This window comes from Gadus chalcogrammus, chromosome 11 (assembly GCF_026213295.1).
Source record: "Gadus chalcogrammus isolate NIFS_2021 chromosome 11, NIFS_Gcha_1.0, whole genome shotgun sequence".
NCBI classification, from domain to species: Eukaryota; Metazoa; Chordata; class Actinopteri; order Gadiformes; family Gadidae; genus Gadus; species Gadus chalcogrammus.
Window position 1 is genome coordinate 9,831,584 of NC_079422.1, and position 23,456 is coordinate 9,855,039.

The 23,456-nt window shown below is 45.9% G+C and overlaps 2 protein-coding genes across 4 annotated transcripts; one reads left to right on the forward strand and one right to left on the reverse strand.

Moving 5' to 3' along the window:
* Positions 1-346: 346 nt before the first annotated feature.
* On the reverse strand, positions 347-9,835 carry tap1 (transporter 1, ATP-binding cassette, sub-family B (MDR/TAP)). Of its 2 annotated transcripts, none has more exons than XM_056603105.1 (14): positions 9,568-9,835; positions 9,412-9,468; positions 8,738-9,061; positions 8,084-8,294; positions 7,555-7,669; positions 6,393-6,523; positions 5,655-5,860; positions 4,969-5,166; positions 4,443-4,571; positions 4,008-4,193; positions 3,460-3,624; positions 2,854-3,013; positions 2,162-2,298; positions 347-1,637 (listed from the first exon to the last, which is right to left on the reverse strand). In XM_056603105.1, exons 3-14 carry the CDS (start codon positions 9,056-9,058, stop codon positions 1,407-1,409), a joined length of 2,190 nt encoding a protein of 729 aa, XP_056459080.1. In that variant the 5' UTR covers positions 9,059-9,061; positions 9,412-9,468; positions 9,568-9,835; the 3' UTR covers positions 347-1,406. The 2 variants fall into 2 exon arrangements, with proteins under 2 accessions (XP_056459080.1, XP_056459081.1); XM_056603106.1 differs by having other exon boundaries at positions 8,738-9,097.
* A 1,032-nt stretch (positions 9,836-10,867) lies between these two features.
* notchl (notch receptor, like) lies at positions 10,868-22,103 on the forward strand. 2 transcript variants are annotated; one of them, XM_056603097.1, is made up of 11 exons: positions 10,868-11,254; positions 13,041-13,185; positions 13,695-14,036; positions 15,588-15,808; positions 16,371-16,761; positions 17,361-17,533; positions 17,620-17,681; positions 17,853-17,982; positions 18,834-18,931; positions 19,308-19,639; positions 19,919-22,103. In XM_056603097.1, exons 1-11 carry the CDS (start codon positions 11,161-11,163, stop codon positions 20,460-20,462), a joined length of 2,532 nt encoding a protein of 843 aa, XP_056459072.1. In that variant the 5' UTR covers positions 10,868-11,160; the 3' UTR covers positions 20,463-22,103. The 2 variants fall into 2 exon arrangements, with proteins under 2 accessions (XP_056459072.1, XP_056459073.1); XM_056603098.1 differs by having other exon boundaries at positions 10,869-11,254; positions 16,374-16,761.
* Positions 22,104-23,456: the final 1,353 nt, after the last annotated feature.

Sequence of the window (23,456 nt, forward strand, 5' to 3'; positions counted from 1 at the left end):
ATTTCATTGGCTGTGCGTAAAGACGTAGGCGTATCAAGGCCACACGCCCAAGACTGCTTTGGAACATCTCGTCCTTTTTATTACCAAGTAGACCTTTAAAGTGGTCTGCAATTCTTACTGCAGAATATTTTATAATATACCTAAGTATTAATGTCAACCTTTCTCAAAATGCTCTCCAGAAACAGAAACGCAATATATTGCATTATTGTGGATCGACCGACGTACCGCATTTCTTTGGAGGATCACCTACTAATACATCATTGACAGCTGCACTGCACATCCCTGATAATGGTCGTTCGCTTGAGCAAAATATTCGGCTAGCTGAATAAAGCGTAATGTCAGCTTTATGTTATTGTAAGCAGCGAACAATTAATATTCGAACAGAAGATGGCGCACAAGCTTGCTTTTGAATCAAGACCAACAGACAGTAGGCCTACGTTGCTACATAACTTTACAAAGATAGTGTGCATTATCTCAACTTCTACCATCTTAAATAAAACAGAACAATTTTTAATCTGGTTTTATTTTTAAGTTTCAAACACAAAAAATAAAAAGCTCAACACAATTATTTAATTACACGTGTAAATAAAATGTATTGAATAGCACTGTCGAACAAAGTATTCTCTCAAAGGAATGTTGATGCATAATAAGGTCTTTCAATTTAAAAATTATTTTGTTTTTATTTTTAAGTTTCAAACACAAAAAAAGTAAAAGATTTGACACAATTATTCAATCATACTTGTAAATAGAATGTATTTAAGAGCACTGTAGAAACAAGTATTCCCTCAAAGAATGTTGAGGCCTAATCAGGTCTTTCAATTTAAAAAGACACATTGTCCAATAAATAACCTTTTTAATATTAACATAAAAAACTAATATCAACCTTTTTAGACAGGGCAATGGACAGATTTGTGTGTGATGAAAAAATGAAGATGAAAGCCAAAGTGGATCTGCAAAATATATGAAGACAATTGTATATGACACACGTGCCAATGCCAATTGCATAGCAAGGTATAAAAACAACTTAGGTATAAGGTATAATATGTAACATTTCTGCATTTAAAAACCTAAAAGACTACAACTCTAATTGTTTTGACCACAGAAAAAAGGCTGGAACTCCCAAAATAGCATTATTTATAGCTGTTTCGGTAGTCAAATAATAAAATTAAGTTATTTTATACTTGCAGTAACACTTGCAGCTATTTCATTAGGTGGAAACAACATCACGTGAATAAACATGAACAAACGTAGCGTCAATACAAGTTGAATACAATTTCATCTTCGGCCATGCTACTTCACGGTGTCCCCATACTATGTTTTTCTGTTATTGTTTTGAATGAGAGACCCCAAGCGGCAGAAATGACATATTATACCCTTACAAGAGACTAATTGCAGCCAAAAAAACCTCATCTTCCTCCCCCTTCTTCCTCGGCCCGCTGAAAGCCCTGGTTTTGGTTGGCGACCAGCTGGGCGTAGCGCCCCCCTTGCTTCATCAGCTCTTTGTGGGTTCCCTGCTCCACCACGCGCCCCTCCTCCAGCACCAGGATGTCGTGGGCCCGCTCCACGGCGCTCATCTTGAGGGAGATCAGAAACACAGAGCACGGGCTGTTGGACCGCCCCAGCAGGGCCTGGAAGACCTGGGTGTGGAGGGTGACAAATGATGAGTGTCCAGTGGTCGGAAAATAGCCAGCCAACTAGACGGGGGTTCAGTGCAGGGGGGATTTGAGCCCGGCAGAGAGGTGGAGCGGTCGCCACGCGCAGGGTAGGATCAGGTTAGTGTTGGATATACAAGGGTATCCTCAAGCCCTGTTCTGAGCTCTAAAAAACAGATTCATTTATAGCGATATTATCATATCGGATAATATATATATATAATTTAAAAAAAGACAAGGATTCTTTCAGTTAATTTTTTTGTAAGGGAGGCTTTTTAATATATTATATATATATATATTTAAACTGTATACATACATACATACATACATACATACATACATACATACATACATACATACATACATACCATTTAAAAAAGCCTCCCCTACCAAAAAATGAACTGAGAGAATCCTCGTCTTGATTTTTTTTCCCATTCAAACAAAGTTTTGACAAACATGATGAGTAGTTTTATTATCAGTAGCATTGTTTTCGTAGTACTTTAACCAACCTGATGTTCCGTCTCTGCGTCGAGGTCGCTGGTGGCGTTGTCCAGCACTAGGACCTTGGGCTGCCGGATCAGAGCTCTGGCGATGGCAATCCTCTGCCTCTGGCCGCCCGACACCATGCCCCCCTTCTCACCCGCATCTAGAGAGAGAGAGAGAGAGGAGGGAGGGGGACAAGTTAGAAAGAGGAGGGCAACGATAGAGAGGGAGATAGAGATGGTGTGATAGAGGAAGAGAGATAGAGGGAGGGAGGGAGGGAGGGTGAGAGAATGAGAAACAGGGGAAGAACTTAGGGAATTTTTTGTGTTCATGAGGTTTACCCTGCTCGCCTTTTGCGTCTGTGTGAAAAGTTCAAATTTTGAGGGTTTGTGGGTCAAAAGTGACTTCTTCCAGAAAATAAAACGAAACAATTGTTTATTTTACTTTTGTTAGCCTTGTGCCCACTTTGAAAAGCTGGAATTTGACGCTTAAAGTGTAAAATAAAGTATTAGACACTTGAGTATCAACCAGGGGGCGTCGAGAAACACACCAACACTATCTTTGTCTAGCTCAACTGGTAGAGTACAGCCTTACCAGTGCCATGGTTAGGGGTTTCCCACTGGTCACACCACAGCTAAGAATGTATGCACTCACTTGCTAGTAAGAAGTGTTGGTTAAAAGCTTTTCCCAAATGGCATATATGCTATATTAGCCCCACCTGTTTGATATCCGTTTGGGAAGTTTAGTATTTCGCCATGGATTGCAGCCATCCTGGCGGCTCTGTACATATCATCATCAGTAGCGTGCTCAAAGCCATATTTGATGTTCTCTGCGATGGAGCGGGCAAACAGAACACACTCCTGGCTCACAACAGCGACCTGGCAAAAAAGACATACAATTATATAAAATAATCATATAGCCACAGCTTGCTATTAGTAAATAAAGATTCCTTCAAGATCGATAGCTTGACTTTGCCCCTTGGCCTTACTAATGATAATGTCATCCCATAGTCATATATAGACACTCAGTGTATATATGCATATCATCCATCAATCTTAAAGATGAACTATGTCATCATCAAAGTGCTATAAAGTAGGAACACACACACACAGTATGCGTTATGAGAGGGACAGAGAGAGAGAGAGAGAGAGAGAGAGAGAGAGAGAGAGAGAGAGAGAGAGAGACAGAGAGAGAGAGAGAGAGAGAGAAGCAGGAGGAAGCAGAAGGAAGGGAGGCGGGAGCATGGCCTGTTGTCCACCTGCAGGAAGAGCACCGAGCTGGGGGGGGGGGGGGGGGAGAGAGAGATTATTTATTATGACCGCACCTTGTGATGCTCCTTATAGCTATTGAGGTTCTCTCCGTCCAGCAGGATACTGCCGGCCTGGGGCTGATAGAAGCGCTCCAGCAGCCGAACGCAGGTGGTCTTCCCAGAGCTGTTGGACCCCACCAGGGCCGTGATCTGTCCGGGCTGCAGCTTCAGGGACACATCCTAGGGTGGAGGGAGCAGAGGTTGGTGGGAGGGAGTTAATGGAGAGGAGGGGGTGGAGTGTGAGGAATAGATTGCTGATCTTTTGTCAAGTGAGAAAGTTGAGACTAGTTGATTTGTTGATGTTATAAACAAAAGGGTCTGATCATCAGCTTGATTCTAATCAGTAATTAATCCCAGTTTATTGCTTATTGTTGTGAAAATCAATGAAAAAGTGATCATGTATCTATCATTAAGTAAACAAATCAAACGTTTGATCTTTGTTTGCGATTATCGATGCATCAATCTATTAGTTTGCAAATAGTTTTGAGCATTAGTCCTAAAACAAAGGCAGCAAAACAGACATTTAGACAGACAAACAAGAGTGTGGTATGAAAACACAATACCATGAGCACAGGGGTTGCCTTCCCAGGGTAGGAAAATGTGACGTTCCGGAACTCCACGTGACCTTCCACCCCTTGGGGGTCCCGGGTGCCTATAGGGGGACCCTGGGGATCCCGATCAAGGTACTCAAAAATCTTCTCCGAACCTCCGATGGCTTTCTTAACGTCTGGGTAACAACGCATCACAGCCTGAGACGAGAGAAGAGCTAACATTTAGAGAAATGTACATTGAACTCACAAACTGTTAAATAGATAATATAGTCTGGGAAACACACAGTTTATCTTAACTAATTAAAAAATCCACTGGTTTTGAGTCTCGGTCAAGAACTTACAAGCTAAGACACCAACTGGTGGTTTGCAATTTGTGTCTAGACCTAAACAAGTGGTTTATGTCTAGTGTTCCGACCAGAATTGGTGGTTTCTGTTGTGTGTTCTTACGTCCACCGCCGAGGCGAACTGGAGCTCGTAGAGTACGAAGGCGACCAGGTCTCCGCTGCTGACCGTGCCCCCGGTGACCAGCGTCCCTCCGTAGTACAGGATGAACACCTTCAGCGCCAGGGTGCTGGTCTGCAGGGGGTTAAAGGACAACAGTACTGTTCAGCCTCTTACCAGAAACTTTTATCCAAAGACATTCGGAAACAATTCAGAGACATGACATTACAGAGCAGGGAGGTGGAGGGCATCTGGCCTACAGGTACACTGCTAACAATGGGGATTGAAACCCAGTACCTTTCAACTGGTAGTCCAACACACTAACCACAATACTATTCTGTCTTTCCCCACAGGACAAATATACAAACATATTACTATTATCCTTGCGTATTTTTTTCATTTTTTATCTAAGACAAAGTTCAAACATAGTACTCAAAACCTATTCAAGTCCAGGTTGAAACATATGACTAGTCGATAAAGGGCTCTCGACAGACCCTGAGTTCCTTGTGTTAGCCCTTTCCTCCCGACTCACATTATTGGCCCAGGTGGAGGCGGCGTAGGCGAAGGCTTCCCGTTTGTTCAGGCCGTAGATGACGTCCAGTCGCTCCTCATAGCGCTTGATCTCGCCGTCCTCGTTGGCGAAGCACCGCACTGTCTTCATGTTGGAGAACGTCTCTGTGGCGACCTGGTTGGCCTGGGCAATGCACTCTGCGACCTTTTTAGAGATCGCCTGAAGGGAAAAGAGGAGTGATTAGGCTGAGGAGCATTTAATTGAATTGACAATTTTCATATTTTTAACGATAATACCCAAGTAGTATATTCTTTTAACAAGGAGCATTCACTGCAACTCTCCTACTCCTATTGTTTTAGTTGCATTCTTATTGTTATTGTTATTGAGGATGTTGATTATGCTGAAGTATTCTTCTTCATTCTTTTTTTTATTTTATTATTATTTTTTAATTCTTGGTAGGCAGTAAGTAAGTATTGACCCTGTGTTTTGTGTGGGCAGTCGCTTTATCAGCACTTAGAAACACAATTGGAGAACAATAAGACACAGAAATGATGTTGCGAATTGGGTCAGCTTTCCCAAAATAATTAAATGCTAAACCAAAACAAACAAACTCAAACTATGTGAATGAGTTACAATCAGAAAAATAATACATGAAATAACAAAACTCAGGGACCCCAGGATAGCGCCCAGAGGCACCCCGTCCCCACCTGATGGAAGGTTCCGGAGCACTCTGGGATGATCCAGAGGATGGGCAGCCCCATGCAGGTGAACAGGGAGATCTGCCACGACTGGCTGAACATGAAGTAGAGGATGAAGACCAGTCGGGCAGTGTACCACATGACCAGACTCAGCTGCTCGCTCAGCGCCTCACTCATGCTGTTGGTATCCGTGGTGATACGCGACACAATTTCCCCTGAAGCCGGACAAATAGTTCAATAGACAGATATAATAGCACACAATTTAAAATTATGTTGCTGAAAGGGGCGAAAATATATTCAATATATATATATTTTAAATTACAGATGATTGTAAATATAATGATTCTGATTAACCATTCTGAAAAACTAAAACATATGCTAGATAACCATGGAATGATGTGATGTATGAGGATATTTGCTGAAAGACCAAGTCATCGTGTTGGTTTGTTAATTTCCATGGACAGCCACAAGAGAGGGATATGGGGGCCACAGCTTGGTGGTTGTTTGTTGAAAAACAATTACATAGAAATATGCGTTCATTTTATAACATTTATCTGATTGTGTTTGCTGTTGGTATTCTGGGCTGACACAGGCCTGGTCATATAGCCGATAACATTTAATTGAGCTTTGAGCCTGTAAGTCTTAATTTATGTTTTGTTGAAGAGGTCCCCGGAGGATTAACACATTATTTGGGTCATTGGTGTCATTCTTTGGAAGTCCAGGAACGGGGTGGTGGGGGGAGATTACCTGTCTTGTTGGTGTCAAAGAAAGCGATCTCCTGTTTGAGCACGGACTGGAAGACCTTGCCTTGCACTGATGTGTGGATGCAGCTCATGGTGACGTTGTACATGAGGTCACACACAAACTCAAGTACCGCACTGCAGGCAAACAAACAAACAAATGCCAAAAATGACTTGAAAACAACTAGAAAGCACTATAAGTAATATTACTTATAGTTATTCTGGAATTTTTAGCTTGTTTAGTTCTTTTTAATGAAGTTTTATTGTTATCACATTTTTTTGTTTATGTTATTTTCTTATAAAAATAATTAACAATCATTGTTAAACAGTGTTTGTAATTGTTTACAAACAAGGGCCTTCTGTGGGGGTAATGACAACAAATGTACTACACGGAGGAGAAACCACGCCTGTCCATTTTTTAGAAGATCTTTAGATAAATTATAAATGTTTATATAAATGGTAGCAGTTAGGTGAAGAGCAGTTATTCAGGTGCTAACTAGTAACAATAAAACCAAAATATGTTTTTGTTGTTTTCTAACTATAAACTACAACAAAGAAAGGCAGTGCGGTGCGCCTCGCCACGCCTTGTGTCTGATCGAGGCTTAAGTAAGGTGCTTTTTCTTTCGTTTTGATTTACAAAAAATGTGCTTGCTTGTGCATATAAACAAAACTCCCTTCTACTGTTACACATGTTCAGAGTAGTCGTGCTGAAGTCAGTGAGGTGTCAGATGTAATGAAGCCTTCACGGACATTACAACACTTTAACAGCACAGTTTAAATTAGTTTATATTAGCAGACACCTTTCTGAATCACAGTGAATGACAATATAGGTCACTAAGAGGCACATCTGTGTTCATTAATTCTAGGGCCGAAGTCAAAGAAGATCACGCAAGTGCTGTTTTGGAGGAAGTCAGTGGCCTTCAGATCCAAACATGGCCCCAGTCCGACTCGGTCCCAGCCGAGCATCAATGTGAAGCTGGTCGCAACTGATTACCAAATTTCGACCAACCAATCGATTCATCATGGTCAAAGATGTTTATAGGAAGGGATCTCACCCTTGACCATAACGGGTCTAAGCTCAACTTTAGACAGTAGACCAAGATAAAATAGAATAATATAAGATAGCATTCAGGACTATTCTGCCTTAGGTAAGCAGTATAGAAGTATACCTGCCAATGGTAATTATTGCCATAATTGTGATGGCTTGGGTGAAGGCATCTGGATTCTTTTCATCCATGATCCAGTCTGCCATGTGTCCCGTGTAATGAGGTATCGCCATCTCACCTGAGTGAGACCAAGAGAGACGGATCAGACACAAAACACATCCATCTGACTAGACACGTTTGAGGAACATCTGGCTATCAAACACATCGATCCTTATCATAATCAAGGAGTCATTGAGTCAATCATGAGTCTTGTTTCCCTTCATACTCATCTCCCCCACCTTCATTCTACCGTTTCAATAAAAAATTTGGAATACCATCAATATGTAAAGCACAGGTTTTCAGGAGTCAACATTGACCTAGCATATGAGGACCTAAACATCACAATTAACATGTAGCACCTCTAACACACTTCAATGTTAGATAAAATATGAAGACCAAGTCCTCAGAACGATCACAAACACATTCAGCCCCAACACTTTCCAGATTGACGTACATATGAGGACCTCATCACCACTCACACACATCCACATACCATACGAGGACAGAGTGACCAGCAGCATCACAGACACAAAGCGGCTGGTGTAGGGTCGCATGAAGCCCATCAACTTCTTCAGGGAGGAGGAATTGTTCCCCGACTGGGCTTCTGCTTCTTCTTTGCTGCTCCTCTTCTTCTGGAACAGCGAGGACACGTACCTCTCCCAGTACAACCAGGCCACCGCAGTGACGCCATAACCGTGCAATAGCTGCCCCACAAAAACAAAGAGGATCATGGGGTGGTTAATACATCTAAATGGCTGGAAAGTTGATTTGTTCTTCATGAACAAATGCCCTTTACTTCTGCTGTGACACCCACATTTCTTATCTTGGACTATCAAAGGAAATCTCAGATGTTTTTTTATTATAAAGTAATTTTTTGGACTTATTACCATGACTTTCACTTCAAAAAGCAAGGATTAGAGAAATATATTGTGGTGATAACATTTAGTTTAAGTTTCTGTATTGTTGCCATTAGATTGATGTAAAACCATTCTACCTCATTGTCTGTGACATTTTAATACAAGTTTAGTCTCTAAATCTACATTAAGGTATACATTCACAATCGAATCAAAGTTACACTTTTACAACGTTGTATTTGATATGATAATAAACAATAACACAGGAGTTATGAATGCAGAAAAGCACCTACCCTTTGCCAGGAGTACCAGCTCCATAGCTCCTCTGAGTTGGACCAACCGACCCCCCACAAGAGACTAACATACACTGGGAAATGAAAGCACAGGACCCCGATGGTCTGGCGCCCCTGGAAGCTGCTCATCCACGATTGGCTCCATGACAAGCTGAGGAAGAGCAAGGCGCAGGCTCGAAGGATCCCTCCACCCCACAAAGTGACATATGGGTGGGCGACCAGCAGGGGTGAGAGGGGGGCAGAGCGGATGGACTGCACCACACAAGCATCTACCAGCACGAAGACCGAAGCCGCACCGAAGGAACTACTTTTGGACATCATGCCCTGATGAAGAAAGTGTAGTCAGAGTAGAGAAATTATCTGAGAAAGACAGATTGAGAAAGAGAGAGAGGACATGCTTGTGAGATTAAAAAAAAAAAAAAAGTAAATCGACATGTACAAAGTGGATCAAACAACATTGCCCATAATGAACCATGTTCCCAGAAACGAGTAGGCCTATCCTTTGTTACGATTCGAAACCTAAGCTGACTTTCATTTTCACATAGCAGTTGGCTTGCTAATATAATCGAGTTAAACACTAGATATAGGTGATAATAGCATATTTAACATTGAAACACGATCTGCCCAGCTATACAATTACAGAAACATAGTTTGTTGCCATACTAACACCTTACCTTGGCTTTGAATTCGAACCGGAATAGAAGTCAAAAATAGAGTAAAAAATGTCCAACCTGCAATAAGAAAATGATCAGTCATGCAAGTCGGTCCACTTGTTGATAATAATGCATTTCAAAACTGACAAATCGATCAAATACAGAGAATCGACCTACTCGCGAGCTGTCGAAGCTTCTTTTGCCTGCCGAGCTGAAAGCGAAAGTAACCTAACATGGAAAGTCCCTGTGCCCGCTGGGCTGATCAAGATGCAGAGGACGATCCCGCAACCTATCCAAGGCTGGCGGCATTTTGTATTCTTTGGTGTGATGGCTACTCATGAAACTATTACTAAAATGCTAAGTTAAACGTACCTAACTTACCCCTTTCCAAAACGTCTGTGTTGAAAAGCTTTTCAGCTCCAGCACGACACCACGTGGGAAGGAGGGAAATAACAGACTCACAACATTTTAGCTCCCCCTGTTGGTTTACAGGGGTCCCCCTGTTTGGTCTTGTTTGGCCAGTTTTCTGCTGGCCTACTATCATCCGTTAACATGTCTGGAATTCGAATTATTGTAAAAAAAATAAATGAAAAAATAAAAAACATCAAATTAAAAAGACTACATTCAATTATAATTTCTTATGATAATATAGTTCACAAATTAAATTTCAATTAATAAAACAACTAGGCTATTTTTTAGGATAGAGAAAGAGTAACCTGTAACATTTTCTTAGTCCCTATTCGTAATCCAAAATGTATTACAATCTATAAAACTTTAGACTGGACCTTCGTTATCAATTCTTAATCAAACATTGCGGCTTTCTGTTAAGGCACAATGAGACATCTTAGTGTTGTACTGTTTTATAACGCCAATAAATGTCAACATAAAACCTAAGAGCAGACCTTCCTCACAGACCTTGAGTTCCCTGTACACTGGGCCAGTTTGTGCATTGAGGTGTTCAAGTTTAAATGTATGTGGTTTAAAGAGTGTGAAGGAAGAGCCGAGGTGTAAAACAACAATTGATGGAAAGAAAGTCAAGGGATCATGGCTAGAAAGGTAAACACTTGTGTGTTTATGTTTAAGTATATGTGTGTGTGTGTGTGTGTGTGTGTGTGTGTGTGTGTGTGTGTGTGTGTGTGTGTGTGTGTGTGTGTGTGTGTGTGTGCGTGTGTGCGTGTGTGCGTGTGTGCGTGTGTGCGTGTGTGCGTGTGTGTGTGTGTGTGTGTGTGTGTGTGCGTGCGTGCGTGCGTGCGTGTGCGTGTGCGTGTGTGTGTGTGTGTGTGTGCGTGCGTGTGTGAGTGTGCATGGGATGGCATATATGCAAACACAGTGCTTTTTCCAACATTTGAATTCAAAAATTGCAGTCAATAACAAGCGTACACAACACCGCCCCCACCAAACCCCCAGGCCCCAGCTCTATTCTTCCCACACAGTGGCAGGAAGTAGTCCTTATATCCGGAGGGCTTCGCTTAAAGAATAGCAGTGCTGGAGGGTGGTGGCGCTGGAAGGTGGAGGGGAGGGGGCACACTCGGTTCCCAACCGGTCACACGGACCGGACCCACTGTGACCGTCACCAGCACCAGGACGGGGGTCCACAGCAGAGCCGGGATTCACAGAAGAAGGAACTGAAACTGCCTGGACAGGCATTGGAACCAGGGAGCGGGGCACGTTGGACCCAACTGGACCGGTGTGGCTGGGACGTGGGCTGGAAGAGTACCAATAAGAAGGAGGTCGATAAAAGGACTGTGTGAGGACTGGGAGCGAAGGAGCATGAAGGTGGAGGTGGTGGTGGAGGACTCGAGGAGAGTGAGGTGGTTGATGGCGAGGCTGTTGGTGGTGCTGGGACTATGCAGGCTTCATCAAGGTACGTTTATCTTATTCACGCCTTAGGTTTATCTTAGTCAAGATCATTTTCTTTTATTATGTTCATTTTATCTCTCAGCCAATGGTAATCCTTTTGGTGAGAGCTGTTCTCTTCTGACTATCATGTGACCTTGAACTTATTTTAACTAATGACTAAGGTTTTAATTACTTAGTTGTTAGTTAAAGGTTATGGTAACACTACACAAAAAGTGTAAATTAATTGACCATTAACGACGTTTAGTTAATGCAGTTATAAACATTATTTAACGGTTCACTAATCATTGCCCCAAATCTCGATCCTAACCCTAATCATAATTATAACACCAATGTTACTGCTTTATAACATTTTAAATTAATGTTAATTTATGGTTTATTAAGGTCCTCTTATAGTAAAGTGTTACCAAAGTATTTTTCTATGTAATGTGTGGTTCCCAAAATGAACGTATCAGAGTATTTATATGATACTAGACATTTAGCATTTCAGCTCTAAAGTGGTATGTTATAAAGGTATACACGCTCACTCACGCCTCGTGCCCACTGCACCGTCAGTCAACGGACGTCAGAAGGCGTGGCTGACGGATGGGGGAGTAGTCTTTGCAGATGCATCCGTCAGCCAATCAAATCGGTTCGCCGGGTTCTTCCCGCTTCTTCCTGCTTGTTGCGAGGCAAGATTACCCGCTTTCCCGCTTTCCAGTATCGTCAGAGCCCGAGTCGCGTCACAGTGCTTAAATTTGCATACGCGATCTGATTGGATGACGGATCCGTCGCTGCCGAAAAAGTTGAACATTTTTCAACTTTTTGACGGTGGCGAACGCTCCAAGTCAACTGACGGATCCACAATGCATTGCGCGACCGTCCCCATTCAAAGTCAATGGGCAACGGACAACTGACGGAGGTAGTGGGCACGGGGCGTCACCTGCCAAGGGGCCAAGGCCCATTGCCTTATTCCATCCCATTCCTCATTGCCATGGCAATGACCTTTAACCTTGATCAAGTCCCGGCCCACTTAGTTTCCTGTTACTATTCACTGCTTCTGGAAACTTCCTGTTTGTGTCAGGTCCCCTTCCCGTTCCCTTTGGAAGCCAATGTCATTGACCTTTAAGTCTGTAAGCGGTTCTCTCCCTTCACTCACCAGCCCTTTACACAAGATTGTAGGTCTTGTGTAAAGGGCTGAGTATTTTAATGTGGGTCATCGACTGCTCAACCAACCGAGGGCTTTTACTTTAAGTGTATATTTAATATATAACAGCTGCACAATTGTATAACTATCGTAATTAGAGCCGTATCTACATGTTTTTGTTTCAAAGTCTATTCAAAGGCGAAACAGAAACTAACTCAACTGTAGCAATGCTATGTTGTATGCTAACTTTTAACATTGACTGCGAACCACACCTCATGATGCTAAGTGTGTGTGTGTGTGTGTGTGTGTGTGTGTGTGTGTGTGTGTGTGTGTGTGTGTGTGTGTGTGTGTGTGTGTGTGTGTGTGCGTGTGTGTGTGCGCGTGTGTTTGTGTGTGTGTGTGTGTGTGTGTGTGTGTGTGTGTGTGTGTGTGTGTGTGTGTGTGCGTGTGTGTGTGCGCGTGTGTGTGCGCGTGTGTTTGTGTGTGTGTGTGTGTGTGTGTGTGTGTGTGTGTGTGTGTGTGTGTGTGTGTGTGTGTGTGTGCACGCGTGTGTGCGCGTGTGCGTGTGTGTGCGTGTGTGTGTGTGTGTGTGTGTGTGTGTGTGTGTGTGTGCGTGTGGGTGTGTGTGGGGCCCTTCATGTCTGTCCTCGGTCCCCTGGTTTCTCAGCGGCACCTAGCGACCCCTGGGGTCAGTGTCCGGTAAGCAGACGCTGCCAGGAGAAGTTTGGGGATGGGACGTGCAACAAAGAGTGTACTGAGCCACGGTGTCTCCTAGACGGCTTGGACTGCCTCAAGGAGAGGGGCAAGTGCAAGTAAAACTCACATCCTCCATCTTGTTCTTCCTCTTCTTTCTGTTCCTGTACGTCAGTCTAATGATGAGGGATATTTATTCACGATAACTACTGTTTACGATTTACTATATTTTAACCGTTGTTCATTCATGGTTTTATAATATATGTTTCTATAGTTTATCAAAATGTGTTTCCCACCATTCAGCGCATATTTTGTGCGCATATATGCTCATACAGTGCAGCATTTATTGAATCCAGTTAACCTGCATGTCTTAACTCAAATTAAGTGAATTCCCCAACCATTTAGCATTCTGACATTACCCCTCAATCTCTCCCTCTATCTCTCCCCCATTGCTCTTTTTAATACCCTCTATAACTCTCTCCATTCCTTACTCTCCACCTCTCACTACCTTCCTCACCCACTCCCCCTCTCTCTTCTCCTGTCTCCTTCTTCCTTTCCTCTGTCTACCTATCACTGTCTTCCTCCCCCCCCCCCCCCCCCCCCCCCCCGCCCTCTCTTCCCTCCACAGTCCGGGTCACATCCAGTACTGCCGGGACCACTACGCCAACTCCCACTGCGAGCAGGGCTGCGATAGCGCCCCCTGTGGCTGGGACGGCAGCGACTGCTTCACCCACCAGACCCCCGTGTGGGCCAAGGGCACCCTGGTGGTCCACTGTACACACGCGGGCCTCCCCCCTCAGCGAGCCGTGTCCTCCAACAGCTCTCTGCTCTGGGCGCTGAGCGTGTTGCTGCGCACGTCGCTCAAGCTGAGGGCCGTGGCCCCGCTGGCCCCCACCAGGGACATCCACGCCCTGGACGCCCCCCAGCTGGCGGAGCTGCTGGAGCAGCCCACCGCTGGGGACGCCGGCGGGTGAGTTGGGGGGTAGCTCCACAAATGTCTTGAATAAGGATGAATATGGTATGATTAAAATAGTGTATCTCTTAAAACCAAAGTATGGTTTTTATCTTCAATTATTCTTTTTATCAAAGATTCACTGCTACTCAAACACCCGACTCTCAAAATGGCCACTAGTCATCCCTACATAGTGTCTAACCTCCAACTGCTAATTGCTAAAGCTTCTGCAAATGCCGTTGTAGGTCTTGTTATAGCCAAACAGACCACAACAGAAAGCCCCTAATGAAACACAAACTGATGTTTAACAAATGGAATTAATTAACCACAACAGAAACATAACAAGGAGGAATAATAAACGAGTAGTGATAACAAATGAGCTGCTGTTTCCAAACCAGTTAGGCTTTGGGCCTAGCTGGCCAGGTGTGCCTGACGACGCTTAGAAGAGCCACCATTTTTGGAGTCCATCACTGAACCCTGGGAATCTATTGTATTCAGTTATTTTAAGGCTAAACAAATAATTAGCATGAAAATATTTTTTGGATTCTTTCATGAGCGCCTAACAAGTGAGGGCATTAAATGTTTATATTGTTGTTAATGTGGGAATTGAACCCACTACCCAGGCACTGAAAATACAATGCTCTATTTGTTAAGCTAGACAGGTTAGTGAAAAAACACTTGGTTATCTTTCATTTTGGATATTATTTAAAAAAATATCGTTCTTAAAATTAAATACTGGGTCATTCTGAAGACATTTTAAAATTCCCAACATACTAGTGACAGTCTATCTAAAAAGGAGCACTTGGAAGTTAAGCTTCTTTCTCAAGGAGGCTTACAGGAAGTCTGAGGACACGGGGAACTGAACCTATAACGCATATGGTAAGAGATGGATGCCCTATCCACTAGACTAACCCGTCTCCCGCTCAGCCTGGGGCTGGTTATGCTCTTGTCTTGATGATACGACCAAAATACACCGATTTATTTATTTGGAGATTCTTGAATAAACATATAAACTTTCCTCTCAAACCTACTTTCTCTCTTTAAATCTTTATTTCTCTCTCTCATTCTGTCTCTATGTTATTCTTCTATATGTTTATCTTTACTCTCTCCTGTCCATCTACCTCTCTCCTTCTCTCGCTCTCTCCTGCTATGTTTCTATCTCTCCCTCTCTCTCTCCTGCTGTGTCTACCTGTCTTTCTCTCTCCTGCTGTGTGTCTACCTATCTCTTTCTCGCTCTCTCTCTCTCTCTCTCTCCTGCTGTGTGTCTACCTATCTCTCTCTTTCTCCATCTCTCCTGCTGTGTCCGTCTCTCTCTCTCTCCTGCTGTGTGTCTACCTATCTCTCTCTCGCTCGCTCTCCTTCTCTCCTGCTGTGTGTCTACCTATCTCTCTCTTTCTCCATCTCTCCTCCTGTGTCTGTCTCTCTCTCTCCTGCTTTGCGTCTACCTATCTCTCTCTCTCTCTCTCTTTCTCTCCTGCTGTGTCTACCTCTCTCTCTCTCTCTCTCTCTCTCTCTCTCTCTCTCTCTCTCTCTCTCTCTCTCTCTCTCTCTCTCTTCCCCCCCCCCCAGCTCGGTGCTCTTCCTGCAGGTGGACAACAGGCCATGCTCCCGCCTCCCTTCCTCCTGCTTCCTGAGTGCGGCCGAGGCGGGGGGCTTCCTGCGAGCCGTGATTTCAAAGCGACCGCCATCGTTCCCTACGCTGACAGAGCTCAGAGCCGTCATCGATGTGCGGGGCTTCAAGCAGGAAATAGGACCAAGGGAGGAGGAAGTGACGAAGGAAACCAAAGAAGGTACGGGCCAGAGGTTTCGGCTGGCAAGGGGGGAAAGGTTGTGTGTGTGTCTGTCTGTCTGTCTGTCTGTCTGTCTGTCTGTCTGTCTGTCTGTCTGTCTGTCTGTCTGTCTGTCTGTCTCCCCTCGTTGACATTTAACCTGTGGAAAGATCTGAATAAATATTTACCCTTCCACAGCAGACACTGTGTTCCCTGTCAGACCGACCTGTTTAATAACTCACAGTCATCATATGCTGTGCTAACAAAAACTGGTAGCCTACACGTGAAACTAGACAGCAGTAAGTCAAGACTGACGCATTAAAGCGCAACCGAAAACTAAAAGCAAATAGCTCCCCCTCTGGTGAAAAATTGGCTGCATAGTTCACAGTTGGAGGTTATACTCTGAGTATTTCTGATTGGTTGAAATAAATCCCACAAATTACGGCAGAACATCTGCCTGTACTGAGATTGAACCTCACTCAGTACAGGCAGTTGCTTGCTGTGTAACTGAAACACCGGCTAAATCGCAGTGTTGTTTACATGTTGACCACCGGTTATCAAGCAATACACCGTCTCTGTCCAGCAGTAGACTCCTCCTCCCCCGCGTGGCTCTGGGTGGTCATCGCCCTCGCCGTGGGCCTGGCGCTGGCCTCGACGCTGGCCGTCCTCCTGGCGGTGAGGCGCTTCAGACGACGGCGGCGGGGCGACCAGCGGTGCCCCGATCGCGAGGGCGGAGGAGGGGTGGGGACCAGACACCGGTCTACGGCGGCCAGCGACAACAGCAGTGGTGGCGGCGGTGGGGACTCCAAGGCCTGGCACCACCAGCAGCAGCAGCACTCCGGGCGCCAGGAGCCCCGCTCGCGCTCCGGGAAGGAGAAAGAGAGGAGCGGCTTGAAGAAGAAGAAGAAAGCGAAGGAGCTGGAGAAGAAGAGGAGGAGGGAGCCGCTGGGCGAGGACGCCATGCGTATGATGAGGTGGGTTTGGTTGGTTTTGGGCGTGGGTCGGGGGGATGTTTAGTCTGCTGGGACAATGGCCGTGTCGTAGCGGTAGGGCCGGATGTAGTCCTACACGCCCCCCCGACCGGAGCCTTGACAATGGAGCCCGCAATTAAGACACTCTCGAGGTCTTCCTGTCGTGTGCTAAGAAACCACAACAGTCCTTGGTTTCTAGTCAAGAGCTTGCTTTTTCAGGTATGTTATGGAAAGCTGTCTTTTTTGTTTGTTTTGATATAGTCTCACTTGATCATGTCAAGCCATTGTATACTTTGTTATGTTATTCTGCTTCTCTTGGCTGATAGGTTTCCTTACATGAAATGTAAAAACAAATCTCGTCTACCCACAGGCTCCAGACATTGCATGTGTGTGGAGTCTTGTGGAGGTCACAGCATTTAAAAAAAAAACCTCTGCAAATAGAATCATCGCAGTCTGCTCATTAAAGACAAGTATTGAATCCCATATACTCTATATTAATTTTGTAAAAGCACTGAAGTGTTGTCCTGAAGTGTCTCTACTCATACTAATAAAACACCAGCTCAAGTGCTAGAATGCCTCTTCCACCTGTGTGTTGGTCCCAGGCCGCAGAGGGACCTGGACATAGGGAGTGACACAGACTTCACCCAGAGCTCCATGGAAGACATCAACGCCCGCTGCTCGCGCCGCCAGCAAGAGGCGTCCATCTGCGACCACCGCAGCCAGGAGCAGAAACACTACCGGGCCGGACACACACAGACACCCCGGCCCATGCAGAGTAAGAACACACACACGCACGCACGCACGCACGCACATAGATGTAACATGAATTGAATCGCTAACAACGGTCTCACTGTCTCACAGCTCCCCCTAGAGGCTGGAAGAGAAACAACATCCCACCTCCCCTCCTCAGTCCTCCGCAGCAGGTAAAGTAAAATAATGTCATCCGTACATATATATATATATATATATATATATATAATATTTTTATTAACTGTGGTAATATTTCCTTTAGAGCACCTTGTAGCTCAGGTTTTAAAAGGTGCACTATCATATGAATCCCCCAGTATAAGTCAGTATGTGTGTTGTACCTGCAGACGGCCCCGGTGCACTGGTGTGGCCCCGACGGCTCCGTGGTCCTGATCCGGGCGGTGCGCAGCGGTCTGGACCGGGTGGTCCTGGAGCTGCTTCGAGCTGGAGTACCCGTCAACAACACAGACCACACCGGTACTACTGGGTCTCATACTGATAGTGTTCCTTTATTATAGGCCCTAAGAGACAACAGATATGAAACACTGAGGTTTAGTGTGACTTATATCCTCTCTCAATCCTCTCTGTGTCCCTCCTCCGTTCTCTACATCCATTCAACTCATCCCCTCTCTCGCCCTCTCTCTCTCTCTCTCTCTCGCTCTCTCTCTCTCTCTCTCTCTCTCTCTCTCTCTCTCTCTCTCTCTCTCTCTCTCTCTCTCTCTCTCTCTCTCTCACTCTCTCACACTAACTCACTCACTCACTCACTCACTCACTCACTCACAAACTCACTCACTCACTCACTCACTCACTCACTCACTCACTCACTCACTCACTCACTCACTCACTCACTCACTCACTCACTCACTCACTCACTCACTCACTCACTCACTCACTCACTCATTCACTCTGTCTCTCTCAGACCCCCTCATACCTTCTGACTCTGAGCAGAGCTAACAAGCTCCGTCCGTCCCCCTGATCTTTGGGTGGATGGATATATCTTTCTCTTTCTTCCAATCATTTTTCCTTATGTGCTTAATTGACGTACTTTCCTAATTTCCTTGCCTTCTTCTTCTTCAACACCAGCTCTTATTCTTTCAATATTCCTTGATCTATGCATCGCTTTCACTCTCTCCCCTATCTCTTCATCTCTCCTCTGCCAACTAACATCCTAGCTTCACCTCTGTTGTGTTCATAGTTGTTTCATGACTGATGCCCCCCCCCCTCTCTCCCCCCTCTCTCTCCCCCTCTCTCTCTCTCTCTCGGTTTACCCCTACGTCCTCCCCTCCCGCCTTGCTCTCTGTGCCCCCCCCCCACCCTCCCGGTCCCAGGGCGGTCCGCGCTCCACTGGGCATGCTCCGTGAACCACCTCTCTCTCACCAGGACTCTCATCCGCTACGGGGCGGCGGTGGACCTTCAGGACAACAAGGTCAGACCTCCACCACGGTTCACGTCCTTGTTCTTTAGGCCCCCAAGGCCTCCTGTAGAGGACAGGGGTTTTCAAACCTGCTTCTTTGATTCGAAAAAATAGAAGTCCTTCCCGGTATTAATAAATCGAATATTTCCTTGTTAGTGAAACAATGATTCTTGGATACCACACCCACTAGTCAGCTGGGGTTCAAATCGGTGATGCCATCTGCACTAACCCTTAAGCCAAAGGTCTTAGGATGTCTGATTAGCTGTTAGTTTAAGTGGCGCGGCTTAAATCCTCCGGCTCCATTAAGGAGTGGAAAGACCTTTTCTTCCTGGATTCTGAATTCTTCCCTGAGCTAAATCTACAAATGAACCAATGTTTCCTCCACTAGGGCGAGACTGCCCTGTTCCTGTCCGCCCTCCACGGTTGCTATGACACCACACGCCTCCTGCTGCTCAACGGAGCCAATCAGGAGCTGCACGACCGCAGGGGCCGTTGTCCAATAGACATGGCCCGAGAGGGCGTGCACCACCAGCTCCTGGAGCTCCTATTGGCCCACCGGGTGCAGCGAGGACCAATCACGGTGGAGCCGGTGAATGACATGCTGTGGGAGGAGCGGGGGCTGATGTACTCCCCGTGGGCGGGGTCGGCCGGGATACCTGGGAGGTCCGCCTCCTTCTCAGGGGTCCTGGGTCACCGAGACATGACCCCACCGCCACAGAGGTAGGAGGTCAAAGGGATTGTCCTCTGCAAGTACACTGCTGGACATGTTAACTGGCCCATAAAGACATAGTGGCTATAGGGGGGGTCACCTCCCAGCAAGAAGGTTTGGGGTTTGAATCCACATGTCCACAGTATACCTGCAAGCATCCTTGAGCAAGATGTCCAACCACTACCTGCTCCTTCAAAGCCTTTTATAAAATGTCCTCTCTCTCTCAAACGATGTTATTTAATGTAGAAAAACAACTGAGATCGTTGATTCCCTACCTTCTTCCCCAACAGTGATTGGTCGGTTGGCCGCGTGCAGTACCCCTCCCCCCAGAACTGGCGCCCGCAACAGCTCAACCAATCAGCGACGGCGCTGGTCCCCCCGAGGGTGATGGGCCGCTCGCCGCGCCCCATCGCCACCCTGGCGGAGGTGACCTCGGAGGACGAGGACCGAGAGCGGCCCCTGGAGGTCCCCAGAGCCGTGACGCCTCACTTCCTGTCCCCGCAGCCCGCCCCCCGCCAGCGCTCCTTCTCCTGTACCCAGCATGCATTACAGAGGCACTCCAGCGGCCCCCCCCAGCCGGAGCCCAACTACGTGGTGGTGACGGACGGCCGGCCCCCCAATGAGGGGGCGGTGGAGAGGGGGGCGGTGATCCCCCCGCCCCGGGACGTCCCCTCCATCCCGGACCACCCAGCCACCCTGCAGCACAGCCAGCTCCGGGCCAGGACGGAGGCAGCGGTGGTGGGGTTGGGGATGGGGTTGGGGGGCTCGTCAGAGCAGAAGAGCAGATTTGAGGCACCGGGCAGCCATGCCAACACCACCCAGACGGCCCTGTAGAACCAGCCCTCCTCAACAACACACAGACTGTTGAGTTCTACCAAACGCTCAGTTGAGGCTGAAAACCAAAATTGACTACCAACTATAGAAGTAGTTCTCACCTGCTATAAGCTATTCCATATTTCCTGTACTGTGCGGGAGGGGGGGCAGACGCATAGGTCGGAGCAAGAAAAACATGAGCTCCCAGGTTTGTCTTGTTCCCAGGCTTCATGTCAACTGCTTGGAGTTGGAAACAAACCAGAAGGATAACAACAGCAGGCTTGGCAAACCCAGTTGAAATTCCTCGTGGTCGCCACTAGTGGGCAGGGTTTCCACAAAAGACACAGATACAACCTTGAAGATATATGTTTGGGAATTTTTTTAAAGATTAAGTACAAAGACGTTTAGGCCCACCCAAACCTAGAGTACTTTAACGTCCCTGGACAACGGCCATGAAAATGAAATAATATGAATGTATTTAATTATTTCTGTGTAAAATTTGAGTCATTTAGAATCTCATTACCAGCCCTTATTGTTATGAGCCGGTTTGTGGTTCTGCTTCACTGAGACTTTTTTGGCTTGTAAACATACTTGCAAATCTCTTTCTTATTTTACGTTTAGCACTTTTATTGACCTTCTTTCTTTTATCTCCCATATCTAAAAGTGTAACTTTTTATTATTCGTCAGATTATAAACACTTAAATTGGATGTTCATGATTTATTCTCAATACAGAAAGATGGAAAGAAAGGAATAACGAAAGGTGATTCAATGGGTTAACGATGATCAACTTCCAGATGATGCGAGGTGACATGAGGAGAGGTGACATGAGCTGAGGTGATACGGTGGGAAAGTTGCTATGAGATCGTTCCCGGGCAGGGCAGAGCCAAATGATGTGAATGACCCGTCACACTTCGAGCCTTCCTAACGTGTTAGCCGCTGCCACGAGGAGGTGCCTGCTCTTCGCCACGGGGCGCCCCATGCCAAGAAACACTAACCTCGGGGTCCTCAATGGAAATTCTTGATTTTTCAACCCAAAACCACCAAACACCCGTGCAGGTTTCTTTCTCACACACGATCGACGCGTACACACGTCCACACATTCACAGCTCATGGTGTTAAACCTCATTATTTTCAATGGCAGTTGGAGATCCAAATGAACTCTGCACTCACTTATTATTACTCACTTATAAACTAAATACAAGGTATATTGGGCATACTTTTACAAGTTTTAGGACCACACTACGAACGAAGCAAGGGTATTTATTTTTAGCATTCAACCTTTCAAAAATACAAACAACAAATATCCGTTATAAATATCCTTTAGCCTACATAAAGATTTTATAAAAAACAGCATATCTTCAGACCGACCCATTGGTTTTACGCACAACACCCCTATTGCGTAAAAGTTCATGCGTAAGGACGCTGCGCCTCGCATGTCGACGCCTCGGCCCGGCCCGGGTCTCGGCCCGAGGTGTCACTTCCATGAGGGCCAAGTGGGGGCTCGACGCGCGTGCCGACATAAGCGCACAGGGACGCCAAGCGTGTCTTAACACCTAGCGGGCTGTTTGAGTTTATGGACATCTGGACATTTGTCAGGGAGTCATGTTTTGTGGCACATGGTCGGAAATAACTAATTAGGCCTGTGCCGCACTTCTGCCAGAGCTGTCCATGTGTTGTACCAGGTGTTAACGTGTGGCACTCGCTGTATATGCGCCGGTTCAACTTTGACAAACAGTCAAAGTATTTGTGCAGTGCATACACATGCATATAAACACACTAAGACAGACAGACAGACAGACAGACAGACAGACAGACAGACAGACAGACAGACAGACAGACAGACAGACAGACAGACAGACAGACAGACAGACAGACAGACAGACAGACAGACACACGGACACACACACACACACGGACACACACAGACACACACACACACACACACACACACACACACACACACACACACACACACACACACACACACACACACATACTCTAACACACACAGACATACACACACACACACACACACACACACACACACACACACACACACACACACACACACACACACACACACACACACACACACACACACACACACACAAACATACACACACTTTTCTCATGGCACGTTGATGGATAATGGTACTAGTTTGTTGTGGGTCTATTTGCAACGCGCAAGAACGAGATCGGATCCACCGTGGGAACTTGTCCCCAAAACCGTTCTCATGGGAAGGCGTCAGGCTTTTATTGTGTGTTAGAATTCCTAGCCTACTTCACAAGAACGCGTGCAGGGTGGGGTGGGGGTGCGGGGGTCTCACACGCGCGCGTTGGACGACTCTAAACCTATAGGTATTTATTTTCAGAAGGGAGGAATGGAATAGCCTCTGAGCTTTTCCATGAACGGTGTATAGGAAAGAGCCAATAAATCCATTGTTTAAAGAGCGTTGTTGAGTACGTTCAACATGTCCAGTACCTGTCTGTCCGTTTGGTCCCCTGGCCCTGAACCTCAGTCACACCAGCACGGGCCAGTAAAACCCTCGTGCCACGGGGCCATGGGGGTCTCAGACTGGCGCGGGTGAGTTTTATGTTTCCTTCATATGTAAATAATTGTGACACTTCAAAGTGTCGTCGTCGTCGTCGTCGTCGTCCCCCCCCCCCCCCCCCCTCACAGACTCCCTCTGCACCGTATCCATAACAATGGACGCATGCCTTCACACCATGGGCTGCCCGACCTGCACGTGCTCGCGGATTAACTAAGATAAGACATCTTGTAGGGAGGGAAGACGATGATGATGGTTGATGGTGAGATGGAAATGTGGCACATCTCATTCATCTAAACAGTTCCAAAAAAAAAACGTAGGAAGATAGAAATGGGAACAATGGATATAAATATATTTAGATATAAGTCCTACATGTATCTAAATATTGAGATAAAATGGTGTTCCAACGGTATGTTAACAATCTCCTGACATAACATCCAATATCATCTGCTATAGCAGCTGTAC

Excerpts from the sequence above, each read along its gene's own strand:
- tap1 (XM_056603105.1), bottom strand. The coding sequence starts at position 9,058 with ATGATGTCCAAAAGTAGTTCCTTCGGTGCGGCTTCGGTCTTCGTGCTG. Across the intron at positions 4,572-4,968 it reads CCTCCACCTGGGCCAATAAT|ACCAGCACCCTGGCGCTGAA; the intron begins GTGAGTCGGGAG and ends AACCCCCTGCAG. Across the intron at positions 1,638-2,161 it reads ACGCAGAGACGGAACATCAG|GTCTTCCAGGCCCTGCTGGG; the intron begins GTTGGTTAAAGT and ends CTCCACACCCAG.
- notchl (XM_056603097.1), top strand. The coding sequence starts at position 11,161 with ATGAAGGTGGAGGTGGTGGTGGAGGACTCGAGGAGAGTGAGGTGGTTG. Across the intron at positions 15,809-16,370 it reads GACGAAGGAAACCAAAGAAG|CAGTAGACTCCTCCTCCCCC; the intron begins GTACGGGCCAGA and ends GTCTCTGTCCAG. Across the intron at positions 18,932-19,307 it reads TGGACCTTCAGGACAACAAG|GGCGAGACTGCCCTGTTCCT; the intron begins GTCAGACCTCCA and ends TTCCTCCACTAG.